We start from the raw sequence: 25,131 nt of genomic DNA, 5'->3' as shown, positions 1-25,131 counted from the left end.
TGCATAAGACTTATACGGGCTGAACTGTAGATAATAAAGACTGCTTTTACTATTTTATAATGTTACAATTTTATAATATCTATATAGTTTTAATCTATCATAATTACATTTTTAATCTTTACAAACAGTCTGTGCAGAAAAAAAACATTAAGAAGAAAACAAAAAGTATAGTTTTTCAGTTAGTAGCTTTTCAAATGTGGTGCAGTTCTAAGACTTTAATTTTCTTAGTAAACGCTAAAATAATTCAAAGAGTTCAAATAAGCAACACACACACACACACACACAAATGGAATTAAACTACATTGCAGGCTGAATATAAATCATTTTTAACAATTGTGACTTTTCTGTGCTTTTGTTTGTGAGTAATAGCTGAAGACAAATATGAAATAGATGTAAATATTAAATAATTGAATTCCTATTGACTTAATATTTTTTTTATTCATTACAGACTGTATAACTGATAAGGCACATTATACTAAATATCAATCATTATTTTCTACTGTCCAAAATTAATGCTGCATTTACAATTCACAAACAAATGCATTGTTTACAATATGTTTCCATATCATTTATTTTACCAGAAACAAAAGTGAACAGCCTGAATAAACGTAAAGAAACGTTTTGGCATATTATCTGCAGCGTAATACAGAAAGATAAAACTTAAGAGTGAAATATTTCCTTTCCATCTCAGTCTACCATTATTAACGCTGTCCACAATAAAAAGCATTGAATGACTGACTAAGGAGCCAACTAGACAAAAATAGGCTATTAATCATTTAGAACAAAGAAGTCAAATGTTCCAAAAGGATCTTATTTTATATACAAGTTCTTCTCATTTTTACTTTTTTTAGCAAATTTCACTGAGGATAAATAGATAAAAAACTGCATATAAAATGCTTGGAGTAAAGGAGGTTAAATAAGTTTACACAGTTGTAATCATAAAATACATTCAATTTGTCTCCTCAACACAATAACCTTAAAAAATATCCTAATAAGGTCAAGAAACTTAAAAAAAAAAAAAAATGTAACCAATACCCTTTTCATGATTGCCCAATGGTTGTGCGTAATTGCTTGACAACACCAGTATTTTATGTTAGTTTAATACTTATGTCAAAAAGTGAAAAAATGCTCTATTTGAACATGGCTAACACTAAAAAGAAAATTAATAATAAAAACTGTGTGGCATTTTCTAAAGCCATTATAAAAAATGATTCCATGTCTGGAAAATGTGTCAATACTTCAGACAAAACCAATAAAGTTAAAGTAACATAGTTATTTTAGTCATAAGTTATCATCAGTAAAAATAATTTATAAACAATTCTCTTTAATTAGTACCCATTTATGCTGTTGTGATTTTTAGCATCCAGAAAAAAATAAATAAAGCCCTGAGTTTTAACTCAAAAACATTTACATTGTAAGGCAGATACTTTAAGCTTTCCTTACTGTCCACAAGTCAAGCTTTCAATTGTTCACCAATAAAGAAAATCTTTAATTATTACACTTGTAATATTTAACAGTATACTATATGTAGCAACTTTAAATATAGTGTTAAAAACATTTAACTTTGTCTTCTTATTTTCATTGTTTGGTTCGATTAAATAATTGTTCATCCTATGTGTAAGCATTTATGCAAACACATTTTGGAAAATGTGAAAATTATGTGTATATTACAAGAAAATGAAAGCCAACTTGAAATAAAAAGAAGTGTAATTTGGGATTAATGCAATCACTGGGTGAAACTCTTTTTGATGGAGACTCTTGGAAAGTGAGCTACCAATTCTTGAACCACTCTAGTATCAATTTGAGAGCAAAAAGATACATCAAGTAAAAGCAGCTCCTTGCATGAATCCAACAGCTTCCGCAAAGATGATGGGCTCACCATTCTAGTGCCTGTTAACATAAAAATAAATAATAAATAAATGCTTTTAAAAATTTTTAGAAAGAGCAGAACTCAACACTAAGCACTTTAAAAGCAGAATTTATCAATGTGAGAAAAATGGCTTATCAATACAGCAGTACAAATCCCAAGGTTAAAACTCAAAATTTCAAAGTATAAATAAAAATATTACTATTTCAATTTATTTCATATCATACCATCAGTATTGCTAAGCACTGTCCACCCTTTCCTTACTGTTCTGCTATTGCAAATTTATAATACTGAATGTTTGTAGGTGTTCAATCAAAATCTAGTCTTAGATCTAATTCACTCTTTTCCAAGTGAGAACTATGACCTTAGATGTGGAGGTGCTGATCTCATCCCAACCGCGTCACACTCCACTCACCTTTCTTAAATATGGGGACCACTACACTACTCTGCCATTTCTAGTTTGCCTCCCATGCAACATTGAATTTCCTCAAATTATTCAGATGCTAAATAAACTTACATTGCGTTACACCTTACTGTATTTGTAAATACTTCACACTTGCTTAATATGCACTATTTGATATCTATATTATTTTGTATAGTTTTTTTTATCTGTTTCTGTTAACTGTTGAATTTTATAAATGTTTTGTTCAAGAAATGATATTTGTATAGTGGTCTGCACAGTGTCAGGTTAATGGTGGGTTAAAATTGTGTTGTCTTGAGTTGGTAACATCTTGTATTCCATGTTTTTGTTGCACTTAAATCTGGTATGTTTCACAAAGTGATTCTGAACACATGCATTAAAAATGCTATCTCAGCAAAGTAAATCACTTTCAATCTCTGACTGGATTACATCCACCCCAGCAGCTTTATAACAGCGTCCTCGAATCACCACAGGACTTCGGCAACAGTGTGATGAGAACAGACATGTCCAATGCTACCTTCTGGTAGTAGGGCATTTCCACCAAGTTAAGGAGTTCCTCAAAATGTTCCTTCCACCACTCAACATTTTCTCCAGAAAAGGTCAGCACCTCACCATCGTTGCTTAACACAGTCTAGGCAAGGTCACACCTTTCCCTACTGAGGCCTTCTTCAATTTGATAGCTTCCCTTACCGCTTCTGTCCACTATCGGGTCCTAGTGCTGCTGCCATGAGATGCCCTATCTGCTGTAAGACTAAAACTTTTAGCAGTTTCTTTAAAAGAGCCTCAACTGTTGGCATTTTTCTGTTTATTTGTAGTTAGTTGGGTATTTTTATTCTAGGAAACTGCATTTGGACTGTACTGTGCCTAACAGGTTTTTTATGTCCTTTTTCCTGCTGTTTATTTATTTAATAATTCTGCACAAAAATGTACCATGAACATGGAACCATTTTTTGCATTATCAAGGCAGCAGGTCCCCAATTTTAGCACAGCCAGTATAACTTCCATATCAGTTTCATCAATGTTTATTTTTATATCTAACTTTTTGCCTAATCTGGGTACTTTCATTATCACCCCTACTTTACTTTTCAGCATGATGCCACTTGCCATTATTTGCCTCTGTAGGACAAACTACATGCTCATTTAAAAAGTGGCAATTATTTTACTGTTCCTTTCTCTCAGTTAAAAGTGAAAGAAACTAAATGTATTTTTCAAGGAATTATCACTGCTGCAGTGCTTCCAACCCACATCTTTTGACTGGTGAAGTGTGGAATATTCCTATCACAGAACTAATTTTTTGGAAGACTATAAAAATACATTAAATATTAAAATACACATATATTCAAGTCTATCTTTTGTTCAGGCAAATATTATATTGTAATAATTGCAATATACAAAATCCCTAAAAATTACCAGGAAGAGTTTTTTCCTTAAATAAACCTAATTCAAATTAACAGAAGATTGCTTAAAGTAGTTTTAATTTATCATATCTTGCTAGCTGTATTTTTTGTTGTACTGAGACTATAATCCCCTTGTAGGACTCTAAATAGCTGTGTAATCACTAACCAGTAACAAATTATAGGAAAGAATTTCAACTTATACAGCAAGGAAGGCCATTACTGCTCTTGAAAAGCCTAAATACATTGTACTATCAATAGTTCTGTTGCACCATCTCTGGTTCAACCAGTTTTGGGGATTACTGAAAAGTAACTGAATATACACTACTATCTGCTTAAAAAACTTAATAGTAGTGATAATATTTAAATGAGTCAGTCAAATTGACTCAAATTTCAAATGTCATAAATGTCCTGAGGCCTCATTTATAAAGCTTACCACACAAATGTTCAGATTTATAAAGGAAAACCTGACAGGGGAATGTGCATATATTTATGTTAACTCTGACCCATGCGTACACAATATTTCGGAAAAACTGGGGAATGACAACACCCTTGATTAAGGAGGGAAATGCAGCCAAATCAGAAAAATGATAACTTGCATGCATAATAATTCATATCACCGAATTATTATTTTAATGTGTGCTGACGTTACAAACATTATATATCATATTCATCACATTTCAGCTTTAGACTGTATTTTAGTTCGCTTTTAAAGAGAATCAATGATGCATACAGCCATATGAAAAAGAAAGTGCACCCTCTTACAGTTATTGTTTTACGTATCGGGACAGCTGGGAGAAAAAAAAATCTGGTCCTTCCCAGGTTCTAAAATTATTTAAATCTAACCTCAGGTGTAAAACAACATGCAGTAGATTCCACCGTGTCATCATTTATTTAACAAAAATGAAGCCAAAATGAAAAAGCCATATATGAAAAACTACTGTAAGTACACGCCATGACTCAAAAGCTTGTAGAACCACCTTTAGCGGCAATAACTTAAAATAATAGTTTTCTGTATGATTTTATCAGTCTCTTACAACATTGTGGAGAAATTTTGGTTCATTCTTGTTTACAATGTTACTTCAATTCATTGAGGTTTACAGGCATTTGTTTATGCACATCTCTCTTAAAGTCCCACTACAGCATTTCAATCGGGTTGAGGTCTGGATTTTGACTGGGCCATTACAAAACCTTGATTTTTTTCTTTTTCAGTCATTCTGCTTTAGATTTGCTGGTGTGCCTGTCCTGTTGTATGACCCACTTTTGACCAAGCTTTAGCCGTCAGACAGATGGCCTCATATTTGGCTCTAGAATACTTTGGCATACAGAGTAGGTCATGGTTGAATCAATGACTGCAAGGTGCCCGGGTCCTGTGGCTGCAAAACAAGCCCAAATCATCACCCCTCCACCACCATGCTTGACAGTTGGTAAGTGTTTGTGCTAATATGCTGTGTTTGGTTTTTGCCAAATGAGGTGTTGTGCATCATGTCTTGAATCAATATTAAGGGAAATTTAAGCCAACAATTTTTGAACTTATGGGGGGCGGATTATGACTTTGACTGGCTATATCTCCTTAAATATAAGTTACATAGAAATAGTTCCCATATTGTTTTAAAGCTCTTTTCCAACTCTACATATTCCGTAAACACTATGCTAACCCCAAAATGAAAAACTACCACACCATAAGTGACTATAAAATTAAAAACTGAATAACAAAAAAAAATAAATTTAAAATAAGCCATTTTTTTTTTTTTAACTAAAGCTAGCTTATAATATCATGAATGTGATATAGCAGGTCCGCGGCTTCAAAAGAAAAGGGGCCAGGTTTTAAATCCATAAAGCCATTTCACTCTTCGTGGGCGCGATTGCACGCCGTGGAGAGTTAATTGAAGTAGTTGGAGCAAGTCGCGCCTGCACGTGTGGGTGTAATCGTTCACAATTACTTCATTGGCGTGTGATTAAGGCACTGCGCCCATGGAGGTGTGTGTGTGTGTGGGTGTATATATATAGGCCGGCACAAAAGAAAGGGGATAAATGGATGGATGGATCGAGGAAATAAGGGGGAAAAAAAGAGGTTATAGGACAGGAAAGAGCAGTCTTAGCATTTACGATCTGGCCACCTCGAAGGAGGAGACAGCACGAGCTGGGGCCCCGCGAAGGAGTGTTTGACTATTGCACTCTAGGGGCTAGTTCGCCCCACAGAATGATCAGGTGGAGTGGGGTGAGCAAGGCAGGTGTCCTCCCGATGGATCTGAGGAGCAACTACGGGAGCGCGAAGGAAGAATGGAGGAGAGGCGACCTCAGATGGTCTGGCCATGATGTCTTTAAGGCAGCTAAGATGGAGGTCAGCCGAAAGGAGCTTGTGGCTGTTGGGTCTCCACTGGCTACGGGAGCAATGGGTGAGCCGGGGAGAGTGAAACACAGAGGTGTGCTGAGAGAGTAATGAAAGAGACTGCATTTAAACTTCTGATTTTAACCTCGGATTTTTAAGAATAATTTATTTATTGTTTTATCACGACTTTGGACACTGTTTTTGTGGATTATTTATTGAAACTGTGGAGCACTGCACTTTGGACACTGTTTTGAACACAACTGTTTTTTTTTGTAATAAAAGCAGTTTGGCACTTTTTTGGAAATATCGCCAGATTTTATAAGAGAATTGTCCTCATTTGTCAGCTCATCTCGGTGGCATTACCAACAGTGTTGTGTTTGAAGAGCTCCCAGAAGTCGGATGGGAGCTTGGAGTGAACCTGCATCGTCACAATGAACATCTCCAGAACATTTAGTCTTTGGTTTTTGAGTTGTCGCTGAGATATCATTGGTTATCTGAAGTGTGCATCAAAATCCCAATTCCTTACAATGATGCCGAATGGCAGTTAATGATCAGTGAATGGTACAGTGTTATTAGGGTTCATGAAAACTAAGACAAAAGCCAGAACGATCAGTGAAAAATATAATTTTAATTGTAATAATAATAACAATTACAGTTAAAAATGAATAAAAAAAGACAATAATGCAAAAGTAACTAAAACAAAATAGAATGTGGCAAAGTGGCAGTGGATATTCCTGATACTAGACTTGACAAATTCAGTTGGCATGGAGTTAGAATCTGCCCATCAATGGATTGTTATAGATAAGCTCGTGCAGCGAGGCACTTAACTGTCCCTCCAACTCCATGACATCGGCCTTTGCCGTGTGATGTTGCAAAGAAGTGCCACAACAACATTTCTGATTGAGTCTAAACAACTTCTCAACTCAAAGTCATACCCAATAAATTAAAAAATTGTTAGCTTAAATCTCTCTTATTATTGATCCAAAACACGTGCAAATTCAGTTCCATGGGTTACTCATATGACCAAATCAGTATGCCGATGAGGTCCAAAATTGTGATGATTTGACATGGAATTACCCAAGATAAAATCTTGATATATCCACTTATGTTAAACAAGAAATAAAATCAAAGTGGTGTACTTACTCTTCTTTTTCACAATTCTGTATGAAAGAGCAGTGAGCAGTCAGCAAATATTACAATGACCAGTAGCCAAAAAATACATCTCTCCAATAAATGACCTCAGCTTGCATTATGTTATTAAGAAACGAACACAGTGTTTAAAAAATTAAAACAGGGGCCAAAAATTAAACTGCAAGACTTTATATATGACTAGCAAAATACCCATGCTTCGCAGCGGAGAAGTAGTGTATTAAGGAAGTTATGAAAAAGAAAAGGAAATATTTTAAAAATAACGTAACATGACTGTCAATGTAATTGTCATAGGCTTATTTTTAGTATTGAGAGTGAATTTGATGATTGTAAAGAGTTTCATTTATGATTGTAAATGGTGTGTATGAGAAATGCACAGTTTTAGGATGTAAGGATCTCCTTGTAAACAATGTTTGCAGTTCTGCCCTCGGACTGTAAAATGACCAAGCTGTCTGCTGAGTTTACTCTTGAGCATACAAAGTACAGTTGGCCATGTGAGAAACAATCTTGTGTCAAGTCAATGCCGACCTTTTTTAGAGTCTGGCCCTGTGACTTATTTATTGTCATAGCGAAGCAGACCCTTACTAGAAACTGGAGACTTTGAACTCTAATGGGAGGTCAGAGGGCATGAGAGGGATGCAAGGAATAAATACATTCTCCCCTGAGCCATTTCCAATGAAGACAGTTGTCTCAGTGAGGTTCTTGTGCAGAGATTTGGTCTGAAGCCTGGTGCCATTACAAAGTATTGGTGGTTGTAAGTTTCGTAGTAACATAATTGGAGCGCCGACCTTCAAAAGTAGAGCATGCAGAGGCATGCCCGGAGGATTAAGAGTGTGAAGAAACTAAATGAAAAGGCAGGAGTCACCAACAGGAAGACATGAAGCAAGGCGAACATTAACAGGCTTGAAGCAGTGGAGTAAAGAAGAAGGGAGCAGTGAGCATGACGAACAGCTGAGGAAAGTAAGGAAGTGAAGTGAGGAGGCACATGAGCGCGGGATGTCATTAATGTATATAGGCAGGGAGCCCACCACATGGTAGGTGCGCGGACAGCAGCCGTGCGGAAAAAGGTACAGGGACTGGGGGCGATCCTTGTGCATCTCTGCCGTGAAATAAATCCTCTGTTAACAGAAATAAGGAATGAAACCACCAAAAGGAGAGGTCAGTTCCAAAAGTTCCTTACAGCAAAATGGCGAGAACCGCCAAAAGAAGATGTTATTTTTGAAAATTCGTTACGGGGCACGCACAAAGTGAAACATACTTAACATTTGTAAGTAAAGGATGAGCATGGGAAATTTGGACTTCCTACATATATTGGAAGTCGCAGAAATAGTGAGGAGGGGTTCCCCTATCTATATATACAGTTTAGGGGGTACACCTCCCCTTGGGTGTTGCAATAGGACATGAAACATACCTAACTTTTGTAAGTACACTGCAAGGAATAAGCATGCAAAATTTCAGCTTCCCACCTATATGAAAAGTGGGAGACTGAGTGATAAGTCAGTGAGGACTTTGCTTTTTATATGTATAGATAATATAAAATCAAACGAGCACCATAGCTGTGTAAAAAATAAAACTTCAAACTGAAAGAAAAAAACAATAATACAGTTATAAAGTAAAAGTTATACAGTAAACTGGTGTGCATTGATCTTCAGTGAAAATGTAATATTTTAAAAGCTACAAATTTTCTGGAAAAAGTTATATGCAACAGTATTATAAATTATTATAAAGTGAAAAATTCCAGTGACTGGCTCAGCTGTGATCATGAGAAGCAGCCGCGTCTTTTAAATTCAGACCTGACTGTGATCTTCTTGCAAATCTTATCTTACATTATCTCTACACAGAATTAGGGTTCTGATATAGACCGAATATAAATGCACTCCTCAACCAGCTCGCCTAAACTGTTCTCTTATGACATCATATTAGTTTCAAATCCATGCTACTTACAAAGATGTCAGTTTCAGCTCCCTGCATTATCTTTAACATCCTGCCAGAGCTAGATATCTTCTAATGTAAATTGTTCCATAGGCTCCTTATGTAATGATTGGTTTGGAAATTCTGTTTTCTCTAGTTTTCTCTTCATAGGGTTTTCTGTAAAGTTTCAACAGTTGTCATATTCCAACCCACTGAACCTTTCATTCATTCATTTTAACTGGCTGTAACTATATAATCTAAATGAATTTCCTGGAACAACTGTGCTAGTTTTGATGGTACTGTTTTGTCACTTTATACTGTCAACCTACCTCCCAGGATTTATCAGCTCTAAAAGTTAAACTGAACTGAATCAGTCCCCTAATTTACTTTGTTACTTTAAACAGTGCTTTATAGCTGTATGTACTCTGTGAAGACAGATTAACTGGATATCCTATTTAGAAAGAAAGAAAAAAAAGCTAAAAGTTCAAAGCTGAAACATATCTGTGCTTAATTTCATACTACAGGTCTCGCATAAAGGATAATTAGGGAAGAAATTCAACTAAAATGAATTCATGCATTTGATGGAGCACTGCAGGGATCAGAGTTGTTGTTCATGGTTAAAACAGATCACTCTACATTCCATAAAACAAACTGCATATTCATAATGGAAAAAATATACAGCTTACCAAGAATATCCAGATGCCGTAGTCTTGGACAATTAGCAGCTAGTTCCTCTATATCTGTATCACAGACAGTCCTATTTGCTGTTATAAACAGCTTTCTTAGTTTTGGAAGATGGCGAGCTAAATACACAAAGCAGCCAGTGCTACTCTGTAATGTGGAACACCAACCAAGGTCAAGTTCTTCAAGAAACTGACATCCTGACACTAATTCCATAATTCCATTCTCTGTGATGTTTTTACACCTCCAAAGATCCAGAGACTTTAGTTTTCGGCATTTTGCACTTATCATACTGGCAATCATATCATAGTCTTCAATCTGTAAAAAATAAGAGACATCATATTTAGGGCTCTTAAAAATTATACTACTGTACTATTCTAAAAGCATCATACTTTGGACTCTTAAATTATACAACTATTCTAAAATTACTCAAATTTGTATGTTTAACAATGTGAGAACAAGAAACTGAATGAATCAATTATCGTGTCTTGTCATTAAAAAATAATTTTGCAGGAAGCTTTGAATTTAAAACACAAAATGACAGTATAAGAAGCAATAATCGAAGAAATAAACATTCACTTCAGCTAATGCGGAAACAGAAAAGAAACACTAGTTTGAAACAGGTTTGAAGAACAGTTGAATACCATGCTTCATACAATTTAGCACAACATTGGCTTTCTACTAAAGTTCTCCTGAAATACATGTATTCAGAGTATAGAAAAATTTTAAAGTCAACGGTATACAGTTTCCATTCCCTTATGGTAACTATAATCTCTAAGTCATTGACTTCTGGAAAGCAGAAGGCAGACCACTCTCCTATTCATACTGGATGAGATGCTGTGAAGAGGGTCAGCAGCTTCATTATTGTTGGTGACACTAACAAATTTAATGTAAAGTGGGCAAAACACATTCTGGAAATCATCAAGGTGGCTCGCCAATACCTTTATATACATCTAAGGAAAACCCAGAAATCTCCATCTGTGCTCATCAATGTTTATAGGTTCATGATGGACTCAACCTTACTGGTATAATATCCTCACAGCCTTATTAAAGACCTCATCGTTCCTGCATCACTTTTCTGCCTTCTCCATACTGGTTGTACTCCATTCGCACCACAAGATTTGGGGACAGTACAGTAGAGTCTCGCTTATCCAACATTCTGTATTATTCAACGTCCCACCACAAAAAAAACAAAAAAAACGCATCAATCGGCAAACAGAACTGGAAGTTGTGAGTGTGAGCGCAGTCTATTTTTTGTTGCTAAGTTCATTTTTTCAGTTAAATTTTGATGCTTTGTTGTAAAACATGATTACAGTGGATTATATGGTCAGCCCTCTCTGGCGTGTGTGTCTCTCTTTCGCGCGCACTTGTGTGAGTGTGCCTCTCTCTCGTGTGTGTGTGTGTGTGTGTGCGTGCATGCGTGCCTGTCTCTCTCTCTCTCGTGTGCGTGCGTGTCTCTTTTGCACGGGTTTGCACATGTGGGTCTCTCTTTCTCTCGTGTGCGTGTGTCTCTCTTTCTCTCATGCGTGTGTCTGTCTGTCTGTGTCTCTCTCGCGCTGCACAGGAAGTGCACAGGGAGAGACTGAACACGTGCGGAAATCATTGGCGCGCAAAAACCTAAAGGGAAACTGGCTCGTTCCTATACCGAGTGTGTGGTCGTGAACAGAGGCAAAAGTTTGGCAAACTATTTGGTCATAACCCGATTTGTACACGTTCAAAGACGTTCATGAACCAGTACACTGTACTCCAGGGGTCATCAACTATATTTGTCAGAGGGCCAGAGTTTTACCAGACAGTCTCCTTGGGGGCCGGACCCCCAAGAAGAAAATCTAATAAATATCTAAATTTGGTTTAACATTATGTTTAATGTTTATACTTTTTCCATTGCATTACAAAACTCAAGGCTCCCATCACCTATACCACAGTCAACCACTAGGAGTGATAGATATTTTGCATCATTTCCATTAGGCCAAGTCAACTTTATAATAGAGCACTTGAAAAACAAACACGGAGGAAGTGACAGGAAAGGGTCTCCTAAAAGAGGTAAAATGGCACTCTCAAAGACCATGAAACGCAAAGTTGATGTAGAAAACAGGTCCTTCAATGATGACTGGACTGAAAAGTACGCATTTATCATGCCAACCTTCCAAAATGCGTCACCAGTATGCCTAATTTGCAGCGAAACTGTTGCTGTTGCAAAAGAATACAATCTGCGCTGTCACCACAACACAAAACATTCTAATTTCAAGGTTTCATATCCTGAACAGTCAGAGGCTCGTCAGAGAAAAATCGCCACATTGAAATCTGCCTACTCACGTGCAAGTGGCATTATTACTCAAACTTTAACTGATCAAGAGAGAGCGACGTGTGCATCCCTGCAGGCTGCTTGGGTGCTTTGCAGACATAACCGCCTTTCGCGAAAGTGATGTTTTAAAGGAGTGCATGATCACCGTTTTGGAGGAACTTGCCCCCGACAAATCAATAGACAGAATTATTGCATCTGTCAAACAAGTACCTCTATCTGCCTCAACGAATGCACGTCGTGTGCACGCTTTGGCAGAGCAAGTGCAGAAAGCTGTCATTGACGGGTTAAGGAAGCCAAATACTTTTCGCTAGCTATTGATGAGTCCACTGACAACACCGATATTTCACAGTTGTGCGTTTTTGTCAGATACTTTGATGGCAAAGATTTCCGAGAAGAGCTGCTGGCATTGCTTCCACTGGAGGACAACACCACTGCTGACATCATCTTTGGAAAACTGGAGGATTTTTTTAAAAGCCATGGATTGCCCCTGGATAAAATCAACCTGACAGTGACAGATGGTGCACCTGCCATGATTGGAAAAAACAAGGGTCTGGTGAGCAGAATAAAGACTGTTGCTCCTAAAACTAACGCACTCCACTGTATCATCCATCAGAGCGTGCTGTGCGCAAAGCTAAGTGGGGAGCTCAAAGAGGTGATGGAGAAAACGATGAAAATTATCAACCACATCAGAGGAACTTCAAGCACGCAGCACCGCCTGTTCCGCAAATTTGTGCTTGAATCCCAGGCTTCTCATGATGACCTGTTACTCCACAATGACGTGAGCTGGCTTAGTAAGGGCAAAGCACTGGAGCACTTTGTTGAACTCCGTGCGCAAGTAGTGGATTTTTTAAAACAAAGTAAATCCAAAGCAGCAGCTGACCATCTCCGCATCATGCAAGACACATTATACATGTGCAACGCTTGCTTTTAACAGACATCTTCTCCCATTTGAATACACTTAATCTCCAGCTGCAAGGAAAAGGAAAATCAGTGGTGGATTTGGTGGAAAAACTTGATGCCTTTGGGAACAAACTCGATCTTTTCCACGCAGATTTGTTGTCAGGAGGCTGCTGCACTTTAACACACTGAAGACGGTGGGAGAAGGCAACGTAACAGACAAGATGAAGACATTCATCACACAATTAAAAGACAACTTTTCTGCTAGATTTGATGACTTTTTCATTTCCAGGGATGTCATTGGATTTGTGCGTGACCCATTCACCATCAGCCCAAGCGGAGAATTCTCCACAAACGCGTGAAAATGTTGCCATTAGACGAGTCGGCCATTCAGAGCCAGCTGGCTGAAATTCAGGCCGCAGGCGACATGAAGTCGGCTCTCCGTGGTGCTGAAAGCCTGAGCGCATTTTGGGTATCTTGTCCCGAGACCTATGACACATTGAAAACGCTGGCTATGTATGTGCTCACCATGTTCGGTTCAACCTACACCTGCGAGGCTGCATTCTCCAAGATGAATTCGATAAAAACACAAGAGAGGAACCGACTGTCAACCCAGTCTTTGGAGGACTGTTTGCGCATAAGTCTGACAGCGCCAAGCCTGATGTGAAAAAGTTGGTGTCAGAGGGGAAATGTAACTTTAGCCATTGATTAAGCACTGTGAGTAGCCCGTTTCAGCATTGTGATTTGAATTCAAGCCCACTTAACGTTTCATTTGATGTGCGAACATTATTTGTGACCTGTTTTGTTCTGGTACCAGGTTATTTATTTACAATGCTATTTTAAGTTTTTATACCTGAGGATTCTGCTAGTTTCAAGCATGTTGTTGAGACTTAGTAATAAAAAAAAACATATGTTATGTAAGGGCACGAGGAAAAGTTACGCGTTCGTTGTTTTTTTTTTTTTTTTAAACCTGTTTGAAACAATAAATGCTTAATGCCGCAGTCTGTCTGAGTCTGTCCTCATTTTGGAGTGTAGCCTAAATATAGTCATAAATGGTGGTTAGTCTGACAAGAGACTCAGTTGTTGTTATTTTTTGTTGCTTTAATAGTGTGGACAACCATTTTCTTTTGATCCTCACAATTTTGGAATCCGGTCGCGGGCCAGATTGAATGGCTCAGCGGGCCGGATTCGTCCCGCGGGCCGCCAGTTGATGATCAGTGCTGTACTCCATTAGCACCACAAGATTTGGGGACAGTACAGTAGAGTCTCGCTTATCCAACATTCTGTATTATTCAACGTCCCACCACAAAAAAAACAAAAAAACGCATCAATCGGCAAACAGAACTGGAAGTTGTGAGTGTGAGCGCAGTCTATTTTTTGTTGCTAAGTTCATTTTTTCAGTTAAATTTTGATGCTTTGTTGTAAAACATGATTACAGTGGATTATATGGTCAGCCCTCTCTGGCGTGTGTGCGTGTGCGTCTCTCTTTCGCGCGCACTTGTGTGAGTGTGCCTCTCTCTCGTGTGTGTGTGTGTGTGTGCGTGCATGCGTGCCTGTCTCTCTCTCTCTCGTGTGTGTGTCTCTTTTGCATGGGTTTGCACATGTGTCTCTCTTTCTCTCGTGTGTGCGTGGGTCTCTCTTTCTCTCATGCGTGTCTCTCACTCGCGCGCACGTGTGTCTGTCTGTCTGTCTGTGTCTCTCTCCCGCTGCACAGGAAGTGCACAGGGAGAGACTGAACACGTGCGGAAATCATTGGCGCGCAATAACCGAAAGGGAAACTGGCTTGTCCCTATACCGAGTGTGTGGTCGTGAACAGAGGCAAAAGTTTGGCGAACTATTTGGTCTTAACCCGATTTGTACACGTTCAGAGACGTTCATGAACCAGTACACTGTATTAGGTTCGTAATGTGTAAAATTATAACATAGTTTGACGTTTAATTAGCTTTTTCTTAACACCTCCCATTATCCGACATTTTCGCTTATCCGACATTCTGCCAGCCCATTTATGTCGGATAAGTGAGACTCTACTGTATTTATAATCAGGCCAAACAGTTATTCAATAGTCACTCATACTGACAAGTGCATGAATGTTTCTAGTATATTTCATTTGATGTTGAACTAAATGTGTGATGTTATATTAATTGTCTGTTTTTGAAATATAATACTGCCTCTAGCCTGAGACACATGGGAATTAAAATTTTTCATTGCACTATGTACAGATGAAAGTAAATTTAAACTTGAATGTGAAACAAATAATAGTTTTTGTTGGTTTATATAAAGAACATCCAATTTAACAATTTGATTGAAATAAAAAAGTAATAGTGCTCCCAATATCTACAGAACATTTAATAATATGTACCTAAACATTAATAACATCTAACTGGAAACTATTGAATAAGCAGGAAATAGCTTAAAAATGATAAAGAGACATTAACAGTATCTGTGAAAATGGAGACTGTAGCAAATTAATGCTACAGAACCCTCCCTTGTGTTATACAAACTCCAATCAGAAAAAATGCCTCAAATTTGTTAAATATATACCTATTGGAAAAGTATGATGTGGCAGTGTTTTGGATATAAAATGTCTCATACAGACGTTGCTATGTTCTAATGCTGTTGTACAAAAGACAGAATATGATACCTTACTGTACGAATTACAAGGAGAAAACCAAATCATTGTTTGGTAGTCATAGTGGATACAGTTAAATGTACCAAACACAATCCATAAAAGGAACAATAACTTATGTACTTTTAAACTAGCATAGGCTAACACTGTGTGAAGAGTTGTAAATTGTTACTGAAACACAGAAAGCAAGCTTGTAAGCTTACTCATAATAACACAATGGAGTATGTTGAACATCAGTGTGAATGAAGCTTTTTTTATTTATGAAGAAATAAACACAGGGCACTACTGATTTTGATGTCCTAAAATAATAGTAATAATTATTATTATTATTATAAGATTACATAGCAATACCTAGCTATCAAATCAGTGTAAACAGACAGAATAAAAAAGATCCTTTAATTTCTTAGTGTGTAGATCACAATGCAGTAGCTAACTATTGATGTTTAATAACACCACTAGAAGAAAAAAAAAATTACTGCCTTATTTTGTGATGATATTGGTTTCTCAGTGGCGGTATCAGTAGGAATGTAGCATGCAATCATTGTTATCAACCAAATCGATGTTACATGTACACATTTTGTTTTAATAAGGTTATTAGTACTAATATTTTAACACAGGCAGTGCTGTGTTGCAGAGCAAGTTACTGTGACACAACACCATGAGTTAAGATTTAATTGCAAGTCTGGTCATTGTCAATGTAGAGTTTGAATGTTCTTCCCATGTGTACATAGAATGCATGTGCATAACTGCTGAATAATAGAAGTGTGTCATTACGGATTCTCATTGCCGAAGTTATTCTTACACACACCCAATTTAGGCTTACAAGCAGTCATACATGTTTTGCATGTTGTTTATTAAGTGAATGATCTGAGATCTTGCTATAACAGATGTTTTGCAAGATGTTATGTATTTAAATATTTTATTTCTAAACCCAACTAAATCAGCGGATGGCTAATTTTTACTTCAAGCAAAACATGTGAAGCTTTTGCAGCATTCTTCAACACTGTAATTACCAAAGCCTACAAAAAAACTCATAATTCCGGCCCACCTTAAATTCCTTTGCACCTCTCCATCAGCGCCTTTTGTCTTGTGAATGTGTCAATCAACACAAGCAGCAAGCAGCCTACTATCCCACCCCCCTATCACCACCGCAGAAAGGACAGCTCAAGCCTTGATTATCTGGGAGAGAGGTACATAGAGTTGAATAGGGAAATAATTTATCGTTATATGTAACACATGCATTTCATGTGTGTTCCGTTTCTACAACAATCTACGTAAACACATCGTTAAAACAGAAATGTTTCATGTTTTAGTAAGAAAAGACAAAATGTAGACATGAACACTAAAATGTGTGAAGCCTGAAGTCCAAATATCAAATAAACACTTTCACAAAAGGTGCAAGTACAGCGTCCGTGGTGCAGTAGTAAGAACTTCTGATTTGTAATCATTAGGCCGCCAGTTCGATACTGGTAGCCTCGCAAATTTACTGTTTTGAGTAGTGAGCTGCCCCTATTATTAATATTATAGAATAAAAACATAATTTTGATTTGCATCTGTAACAGCCGGTGAAAATTTTTAGTACTTGTAAAAGTTAGCGTTTTTGTTTTTCACTTTTATTCTCTCAGTCACGATCACAATACAACCCCCACCACCACCCCAGATCTGACACTGTTAGTTTTTATTTGAAATTGGGAATAACTGTAGAGATGAGTGGTGTTTTGAGACAATGGAACTAGAAATTCTCTGATCTGGGGGAATAAAAGCTGACACACACAAATACTAGTGAATCATGCCTTCTTGGCATGTCATTGTGACTTGATTTTTTATTAAGTTTTATTGTGTGTTCCTGCTCATGCTGTATTAGTATACACCTTATGGTCCATGATGTCAAAGCCCTACTGACAAAAAAACAGACATAGGTATATATGATACTTAGAATTACCGTAGATACTCGCGTATAAGTCGAAAAAATTATGCCTTAAAATTCATTCAAAACAACAGTGTCGACTTATGCACGGGGCAACACAATTTTCCATAGAATTTGGGTAATGGCACAGTGCTTTTATTTAAAACAGTCAATCAAAATCAGTGTTCAACAGTGCAGTGATTCAAAAGAACTCTTCATTAAATAAATAATCCATAAAGCAAACGTGGAGGTTTAAAAATCAATAAAATAGAAAAAAATCCTTTAAAAAGCCAGCCTAGCACCCAGGCTACCACACAGCTTCCAGCGAGCGCTTGCTCGCCCACTCGCACACTCTCTCTCTCTCTCTTTCCTGCTTTCTCCAGCCTCCTCCATTTTTTTTTTAAACTCCGTTTTTCCTTCCTCTCTAACTGACTCGCGCTTCTCTTTAAAAGCAGAGAGGACATAGCCGCAGCAGCACATTAGCCACAGGAACAATCACGGATGTGGGCCTGTGCACTAGGTGAGAAACGCCCACACAGCAGATCACTAAGTCACGAGCGCGGTGATTATTTATTTAAAAACTAAAACGGCCTTTGCTAAGAGATCTGTGGACCCATAACACCACATAAGCCTTTGTTGGAATTTCAAGCATCAGCTGGCAGGTGTATGCAGTTTATGAACAGATATGGGCTGTGCCTTCGTCAGCGAACAAAAATCGCACAGAAGCTGCCAAAAGATCTAGAAGAAAAGGTCAGTTCCTTTCATAAATTTATTATCAAGCAAAGACAAAGGCATGACTTTGATCTCAGTAACACTGGTAACATGGATGAAACGGCAATGACATTTGATATGCCGGGGAATCGAACTGTAGCAGGTATTGGTGAGAAGAACGTACTTATTAAGACAATGGGCCATGAAAAAAACCCGAGTTTTACTCTCGACTTATACGCGGGTCATAACAAATTTCGTAATTTTTAGCTTAAAAAATACACTCGACTTATCTGCGAGATTGACTAATACTCGAGTATCTACAGTATTCATTTTATGACCCATATAGTACATTTCTGAAAACATTGTGGCACTGATGCAACATTATTCATATTATTCATATTCATTTGCGTACCGTACCTTCTTGCACCTTTTGTGAAAGTGTTTATTTGATATCCCATATTGACAGACAAAAAGTTTTTCTTTTTTAATAAATCTGCAACAATTTCAAAAATTCTTTTTTGTCTGTCAATATGGGGTGCTGTGTGTACATTAATGAGGAAAAAAATGAATTTAAATGATTTTAGCAAATGGCTGCAATATAACAAAGAGTGAAAAATTTAAGGGGGTCTGAATACTTTCCGTACCCATGTATACCATTCACCCTTATTGAGCTCACTGTAGTGAACTAAATTCCCTCACTAAAATAGGTTTACCTGAACTTCATAGAATAATTACTCAATTAAAACCTTCCACTTTTACTCTTGACCTAGTCCCAACATGCTTTTTTGAATAAATTTGTGATGTGCTCATTAGTACTCATTGATATTGTTCCTGATATAGTAAACTCCTCATCAGATACTGGATCTTCCCAGATTCTCTAAAGACAGCAATAGTTAAACCTCTGCTCAAGAAAAATAATCTTTAACAATTTTAGAACTATTTCTAGCCTTTTTAAAGTAAAGTTCTAAAAAAAGTTGTTTTTTTCCAGTTAAATAATTACTTGAATTACTTACTGTCAGTCAGGTTTTAGAACAAATCACAGCACAGAAACAGCATTAAAGTAGTTAATTCTGAAGCAGGCAATATATTTCTTCTCATTCTTTTAGACTTGAGCCCAGCATTCAACAACATAGATCACAGTTATTAATCATCTTAACCAAAGGGTGGGTCTCCCCAGTAATGTCCTAAATTTTTTTCAGTCTTATTTAACACACAGTAAATTGTTTGTTAGTTATGATGGTTGTAGCTCAAGGATTTTTTTATAGGGGGTACCACAAGGATCTATACTGGGTCCTATATTATTTTCAATTTACATGCTCCTGTTACGCCAATTTATCTCAAAACACAAGGTGAGCTACCACAGTTATGCAGACGACACAATGATTTACTTATCTATAGCACATGACTCTCTGTGCTCTTTGATCCAATGTCTGTCTTGTATTACTGATAGATGAATAGTAAGTAATTTTCTCAAGCTAAATAAGAAAAAAAATATATAAATTTTAGATGTTGGAAAAAGAAAAAAGTGAAAATCTTAGAAATAAACCTTACCCTTTTGCACTCAAATTCACAGCGGAGTTTAAGACCTTATGTGGGATCATGAACTCTGAATGTAAGAGCCAATCTTAGAAAGATGAAGTTTTGAGTTAAACTCATATTAATGTTTGCTTAATTTGAATGGAACATAAATTTCTTTCATAGTCATAACTTATGGTATAGTCTTTTCCCCCTATAATTTAACAAGAGATAGAACCTTCTTACTATAACTGAGAAACAGTGTGATAATAAGCTCAGTTGTTGTTTAGAACAGGTCCCAGTACACAGGGACTTAAAAGACCCATTTTAAACTTAGAAATGGGATAAGCATACAGTTTTCTGATCATTTTGAAATGGTTCAGAAATGTTAAGTAAAAAGTAACGATTTGAGATGTAAAAAGAATAAGCTTAGAATTGAACTTTTCTTAACATTAATTTTTCCTTTTTTGCTATTTTGATTTTCCTTTTTTTGTGTGAACTGCTTTACTTTGAAACTTAACTAAACTTCTAAAAACAAAGATATTTGTCTATGGAATCATTTCTTTGCATCAGGCTTTTGTTGAATCCCATTTTTTGAGTTGAAGCTGCTGAACTTTGGTAATTTTGGGAAAACACAGCTACACTGAACTAAACTTTAAATCAGGGGTTCTCAAAGTCAGTTCTGGGGGCCCACTGTGGCTTCACGTTTTGCTTCAATCAGATTCACAATCAGTGACAACTGATAACACTTATCTCTATTAATTAGGTGGTGTTTTTTTCTCTTCTCTTATTCTACATTAAGAAAGCACAGAGGCACGATTTTTAAATTTATAATACATTTAGAAATATTTCTGATTTTGCTATAGATTTAAATGCTAAACTCACTTTTGTTGCTTTCATTATATTTTACCCTTTCTCTGTGCAGTTTGCTCCCTTCATTGTATCTCAATAATGACAATTAAAAAAGAGCAAAGCAGATACCCAAGCAAACGACACTGAATCATGGAAAACTGAAATTACTTGACCGTTAGGCCCACTAATTAGAAAACAATGGATTAATTAAACAATTAGAACAACCAGAAAAACAGAATGAACATCAAGATGAAAATTTTGTTAAAAAGAAAAAATATATATTATTCCTATATAACTGCTTAATACATTTTAATTTTTTTTTTTTTTTTTTTACCAAACCTAGTTTTCTAATTTCTATATTGTTCCCAAAACAAAGAATCTGGGCAATGACCATTCACTTAATTAGCCCAGGATTCCAATTAAAAACAGAAGCTGGTTGGAACAAAAACCCACAGTCACAGGGGGTACCCAGGACCAACGCGGAGAACCCCTGCTTTAAATCACATATTAACTCTACAACCCCAATTCCAAAAACATTTGGGATGCTGTGCAAAATTTAAATAAAAACAGAATGCAATTATTCGTAAATCTCATAAAACCATATTTTATTGCAATAAAACACAGAAATCACATCAAATTTGTTTTCTAATTAAACTGAGAAAATGTACCATTTTTAGAAGGTCATTTTGAATTTGATGGCAGCAACACGTCTGAAAAAATTTGGGGTAAGGCCACGTTTACCACTGTGTAGCAATCCCTCTTCATTTACCAACAGTCCATAAATATCTGGGAACTGAGAAGACCAGTTGATGGACTTTTGGGAGAGGAATGTTGCCCCATTCTTGCCTGATATAGGGTTCTAACTAATCAACAGTTCTGGGTCTTCTTTGCATTTTTTTTATTTCATGATGTGGCAAATGTTTTTAATTTCAACTACAGGCAGGGCAGTTCAGTGGCCAGACTCTTCTACTATGAACTAATGCTGTTGTAATAGATGCAGAATGTGGTTTAGCATTGTCTTGCTGAAATATGAAAGGTCTTCCTTGAAACAGGTGTCATCTGGATGGAAGCATATTATGCTCTAAAACCTTTATATACATTTCGGCATGGATGGTGTCTTTCCAAGCAAGCTGCAAATTCCATAGCCACTAATGCACCTTTCCCATACCATCAGAGATACAGGCTTTTGAACTGAGCGCTAATAGCAAGCCAGAAGGTCTCTCTCCTCTTTAGTCATCCATGGTTTGCAAAAAAGAACCTCAAATCTTGATTTGTCTGAGCACAGAACAGTTTTACACTTTGTCTCGGTCCATTTTAAATGAGCTTTAGCCCAGAGAACACAGCAGCGTTTCTGGACCATGTTTACATATGGCTTCTTTGCATGATAGAGCTTTAACCTGAATTTGTGGATGCCACAGCAAACTGTGTTCACAGAAAATGATTTCAATAAGTGTCCCTGAGCACAGGCAGTGATTTCCATGACAGAATCAGCCCTGTTTTTAATGCAGTGCTAGCTTTAGATCACAGGCATCCAATATTGATTTTAGGTTTTGTCCCTTACACACAGAGATTTCTCCAGATTCTGTGAATCTTTTGATGATATTACTTTATTACTAAATTTCTATTTTTATTAAATAATCAGAAAAGAAAAAAAGAGCAGAATGTATAACTGAGCCCAGCGAGGATGAAACAGACTGAACTGCCACAACCCAATCATTGAATTTGTTAAACACATGATGAGTAACTTTTGCTGAAGATATGGTAATAAAAGAATGAGGACAACATTTTTTAAACTCACTGATATCAATCAATCCTTAAACACACAGTACGAATGTGCAAACTTCATACAGACCTTGGCGCTGTGAGGTAGAAATAATAGCTCTGTGCTACTACTCGGCCAATGCTAAAACATCTATACTAAATTTTCTAAACTTCAAACTGATTAAAATTAATTGTATGCCTATAATGTCTGTTCAGTTCTTGTCACTTGATTGCAATATTTTTCCTCGGTAGACCACTGAAGCACATGTGTGCATAATCAGACAGGCATCAGCAGGCAATATCTTTGTGAAATAACAAAGTAAGTTTCCATATAGTGAAACAATATGAGTAATTGTAAGTGTGACGTTTTCAGTTATTATTATCTAGTTGTCTACAAAACAGAGACAGAAAAATCACATGTGGGTATCAACATTGAATAATGTCAACAATGGTGCCTGGCAATGAATTTCTGAGGTGATTCCATGTGTCTGGAGCTGAAAGGGTGCCACAGAGGAAGACAATCTGTGAAGTGAGGCACATAGCCAATCTCCTGTTAAAATGACTAAATCTCACAAATTTTCCTTTTTTCCCTTCTTAAATTAATATTGACTCCCTGTTTTGCAATATGCATGTAATCTCAATGTGTGGATCAATACTGAATAAAATTGGTTTGAAAAATGGATGTATTCAGTAAGTTTTAATGCTTTTTTATTCTGATTGGGACCTCAGTACCCATCAGCTCCATTATCAAATGCAAAAAATGCCAGTTATTTAATATAATTTATAAAATATACTTTGCTTTAGAACACAGTTTCATATGGAAAACATTTGACATGAAAATACAAAATGTATCCTTTAAGCATCTATAAGGCCATGTCTAGTTATAAAATTAACCTTTCCAAATATAAAATTGAGCTCTTAAAAAGCATGTGTCAGCAGTCCCTTCTTCTACTATTTATTTACAATTCCTTGGCATATACATTTCTAAAATAGTGCTTGATATTGTTCTCTAAAACTACCACTGTGTTTTAAAGAATGTAAAGAAACCTTTCTCTTTGTCTCATCTCCCTCTACCTTTACATTATCATTTGGCTATCACATTTTTACCTGGTTTAATTTTTTCATTACCATGCTTTCCCTTCCCCTTTGATCCCTCCTGTCCTGTTTTCTGTCAATTTCCAAAAGCCCATCCATTAAGCACTCCACTCTGAGGCCAAGGCTATTTCAAATCACACCAGCCAAACATACCCTCCCTTCCCCACAATGCTTTTTCAAACATGTAGTAAAATTCATATATACATACTTTAAAATTTTAATAAAGCAACTTTTATTCTTATTTAGAATTAAATATACCATATAAACATAGTGGGAGAGCATTATTAAAAACTGTAGGTATGACAACCTGTAGTAACTACATTAGAAGAAAGAAGATGCAAATATTGTGAGTGAAAAAGAAAATTACAAATTTATGTACTGGCATTCTAATACTCCAGTCTTTTACAACAAAGCATTTTAAACTGGTGGATGCTCTACCTTCTTTCTACCTTGGACTCATTTGGGTATTGCCACCGTTACACAGACATTTGAAAGCTACATACTCTGAACATTCCAGTCTCATTGCAATAAAGTTACCACTAGCTTCTAACCAGAGGGTTCCCAAGTTTCTTTCAGCTAATTTCTATAAGTCATATATAATATATACTATGATTATGAAGAAATAAATTCAACTTGAAAAATAATGAACTTTTCCTTTAAGTTGAATAGTATGGTACAAATGATGGACAGTTTGACAACTATAAAAAAACTGTGTTTTTAGACAAAATTATCAAACAGTGATAAAAACTGAAACAAAAACAAAAATAAAAAATAAATAAAAACTAAAACTAGAAATTGGTGAAAAAACTAAACTACTAAAAATAAAAGCTAAAAAATATCTTTAAACTAAAAAAAAAACATTTTTCAGAATACCTATTGAATCACATATCTCAAAAGCTGTGTACACTTTGTTCAAATTTGATGTTTCACTCTAGCATATGTCAACATTTACAACAGTGTTTATTGTATTTTAGAACATTACAAATTTCAACAGCTTAAATATACAGTTTGCATTATTTTATATATATTTGTCTCATTTGTATAGATGTAGTCTAAAATATAAAAATACAAAATATCTATTAAATTAAAAAAATTATAATTAAATAACAGCTTCAGAATATTAAACTTAAACAAATATTTAAACAAAAAAAACCAAACCCTTACATAGCTAAAATATAGTCAAAAATAAATTTGATGCAGCATACCATGACACAACTTCCAAGGTTAAGGTGGCGTATTTCTGTGCAAAATGTGATAATGCTGAGTAGAGCTGTTTGCTGACATCAGGGACCACAACAGAAGAAGGCATGTAAAGTGAAACAAAGAGAAAAGAGGTCAATTAGGCATTAAAGGCTGTCAATATGTTCTATGAAATGCAGCTTGAAGCTTAGGTTACAGAAACCACAAATGCTGTTTAATGAGTCCCTTGGCACTAACCCCATTGATTGCCTTGCAGTCAAGGAAATCATTGCCAGCCCCAGAGTAGCTGCCCTAGATATGAAAATGCATGAACTGCAACCATCAGTGTCCCTTGGCTGCTAAGGACTCTTCCTCTTTGGATGTCTCATGGAAAATGAGGATCCCTAACTAACAGTCAACATTTATGCAATATACCTCACAAAGGACCCACAATATCCCAAAAGACTGGTAGAAAGCTTGACACACAATGATCAACAAATATGACAAGGCTGTCAATAACTCAGCTACA

The 25,131-nt window shown here is 36.3% G+C and overlaps 1 protein-coding gene across 2 annotated transcripts in view; it reads right to left on the bottom strand.

Moving 5' to 3' along the window:
* Positions 1 to 210: 210 nt before the first annotated feature.
* The window catches only part of fbxl4 (F-box and leucine-rich repeat protein 4), a 113,354-nt gene continuing 88,433 nt past the window's right edge, over positions 211 to 25,131 (bottom strand). For both annotated transcript variants that reach the window (XM_039747597.1, XM_039747598.1), the window contains exons 7-9: positions 24,629 to 24,700; positions 9,761 to 10,073; positions 211 to 1,890 (exon numbers count right to left, since the gene is read on the bottom strand). In XM_039747597.1, the coding sequence (XP_039603531.1) occupies positions 1,727 to 1,890; positions 9,761 to 10,073; positions 24,629 to 24,700 (549 nt within the window). In that variant the 3' untranslated portion in view covers positions 211 to 1,726. The remainder of the gene's footprint in view (positions 1,891 to 9,760; positions 10,074 to 24,628; positions 24,701 to 25,131) is intronic.

This window comes from Polypterus senegalus, chromosome 3, assembly GCF_016835505.1.
Source record: "Polypterus senegalus isolate Bchr_013 chromosome 3, ASM1683550v1, whole genome shotgun sequence".
Taxonomy (NCBI): domain Eukaryota; kingdom Metazoa; phylum Chordata; class Cladistia; order Polypteriformes; family Polypteridae; genus Polypterus; species Polypterus senegalus.
The sequence above is the reverse complement of the archived record's forward strand: the minus strand, read 5'-3'. Positions and strand labels throughout refer to the sequence as shown.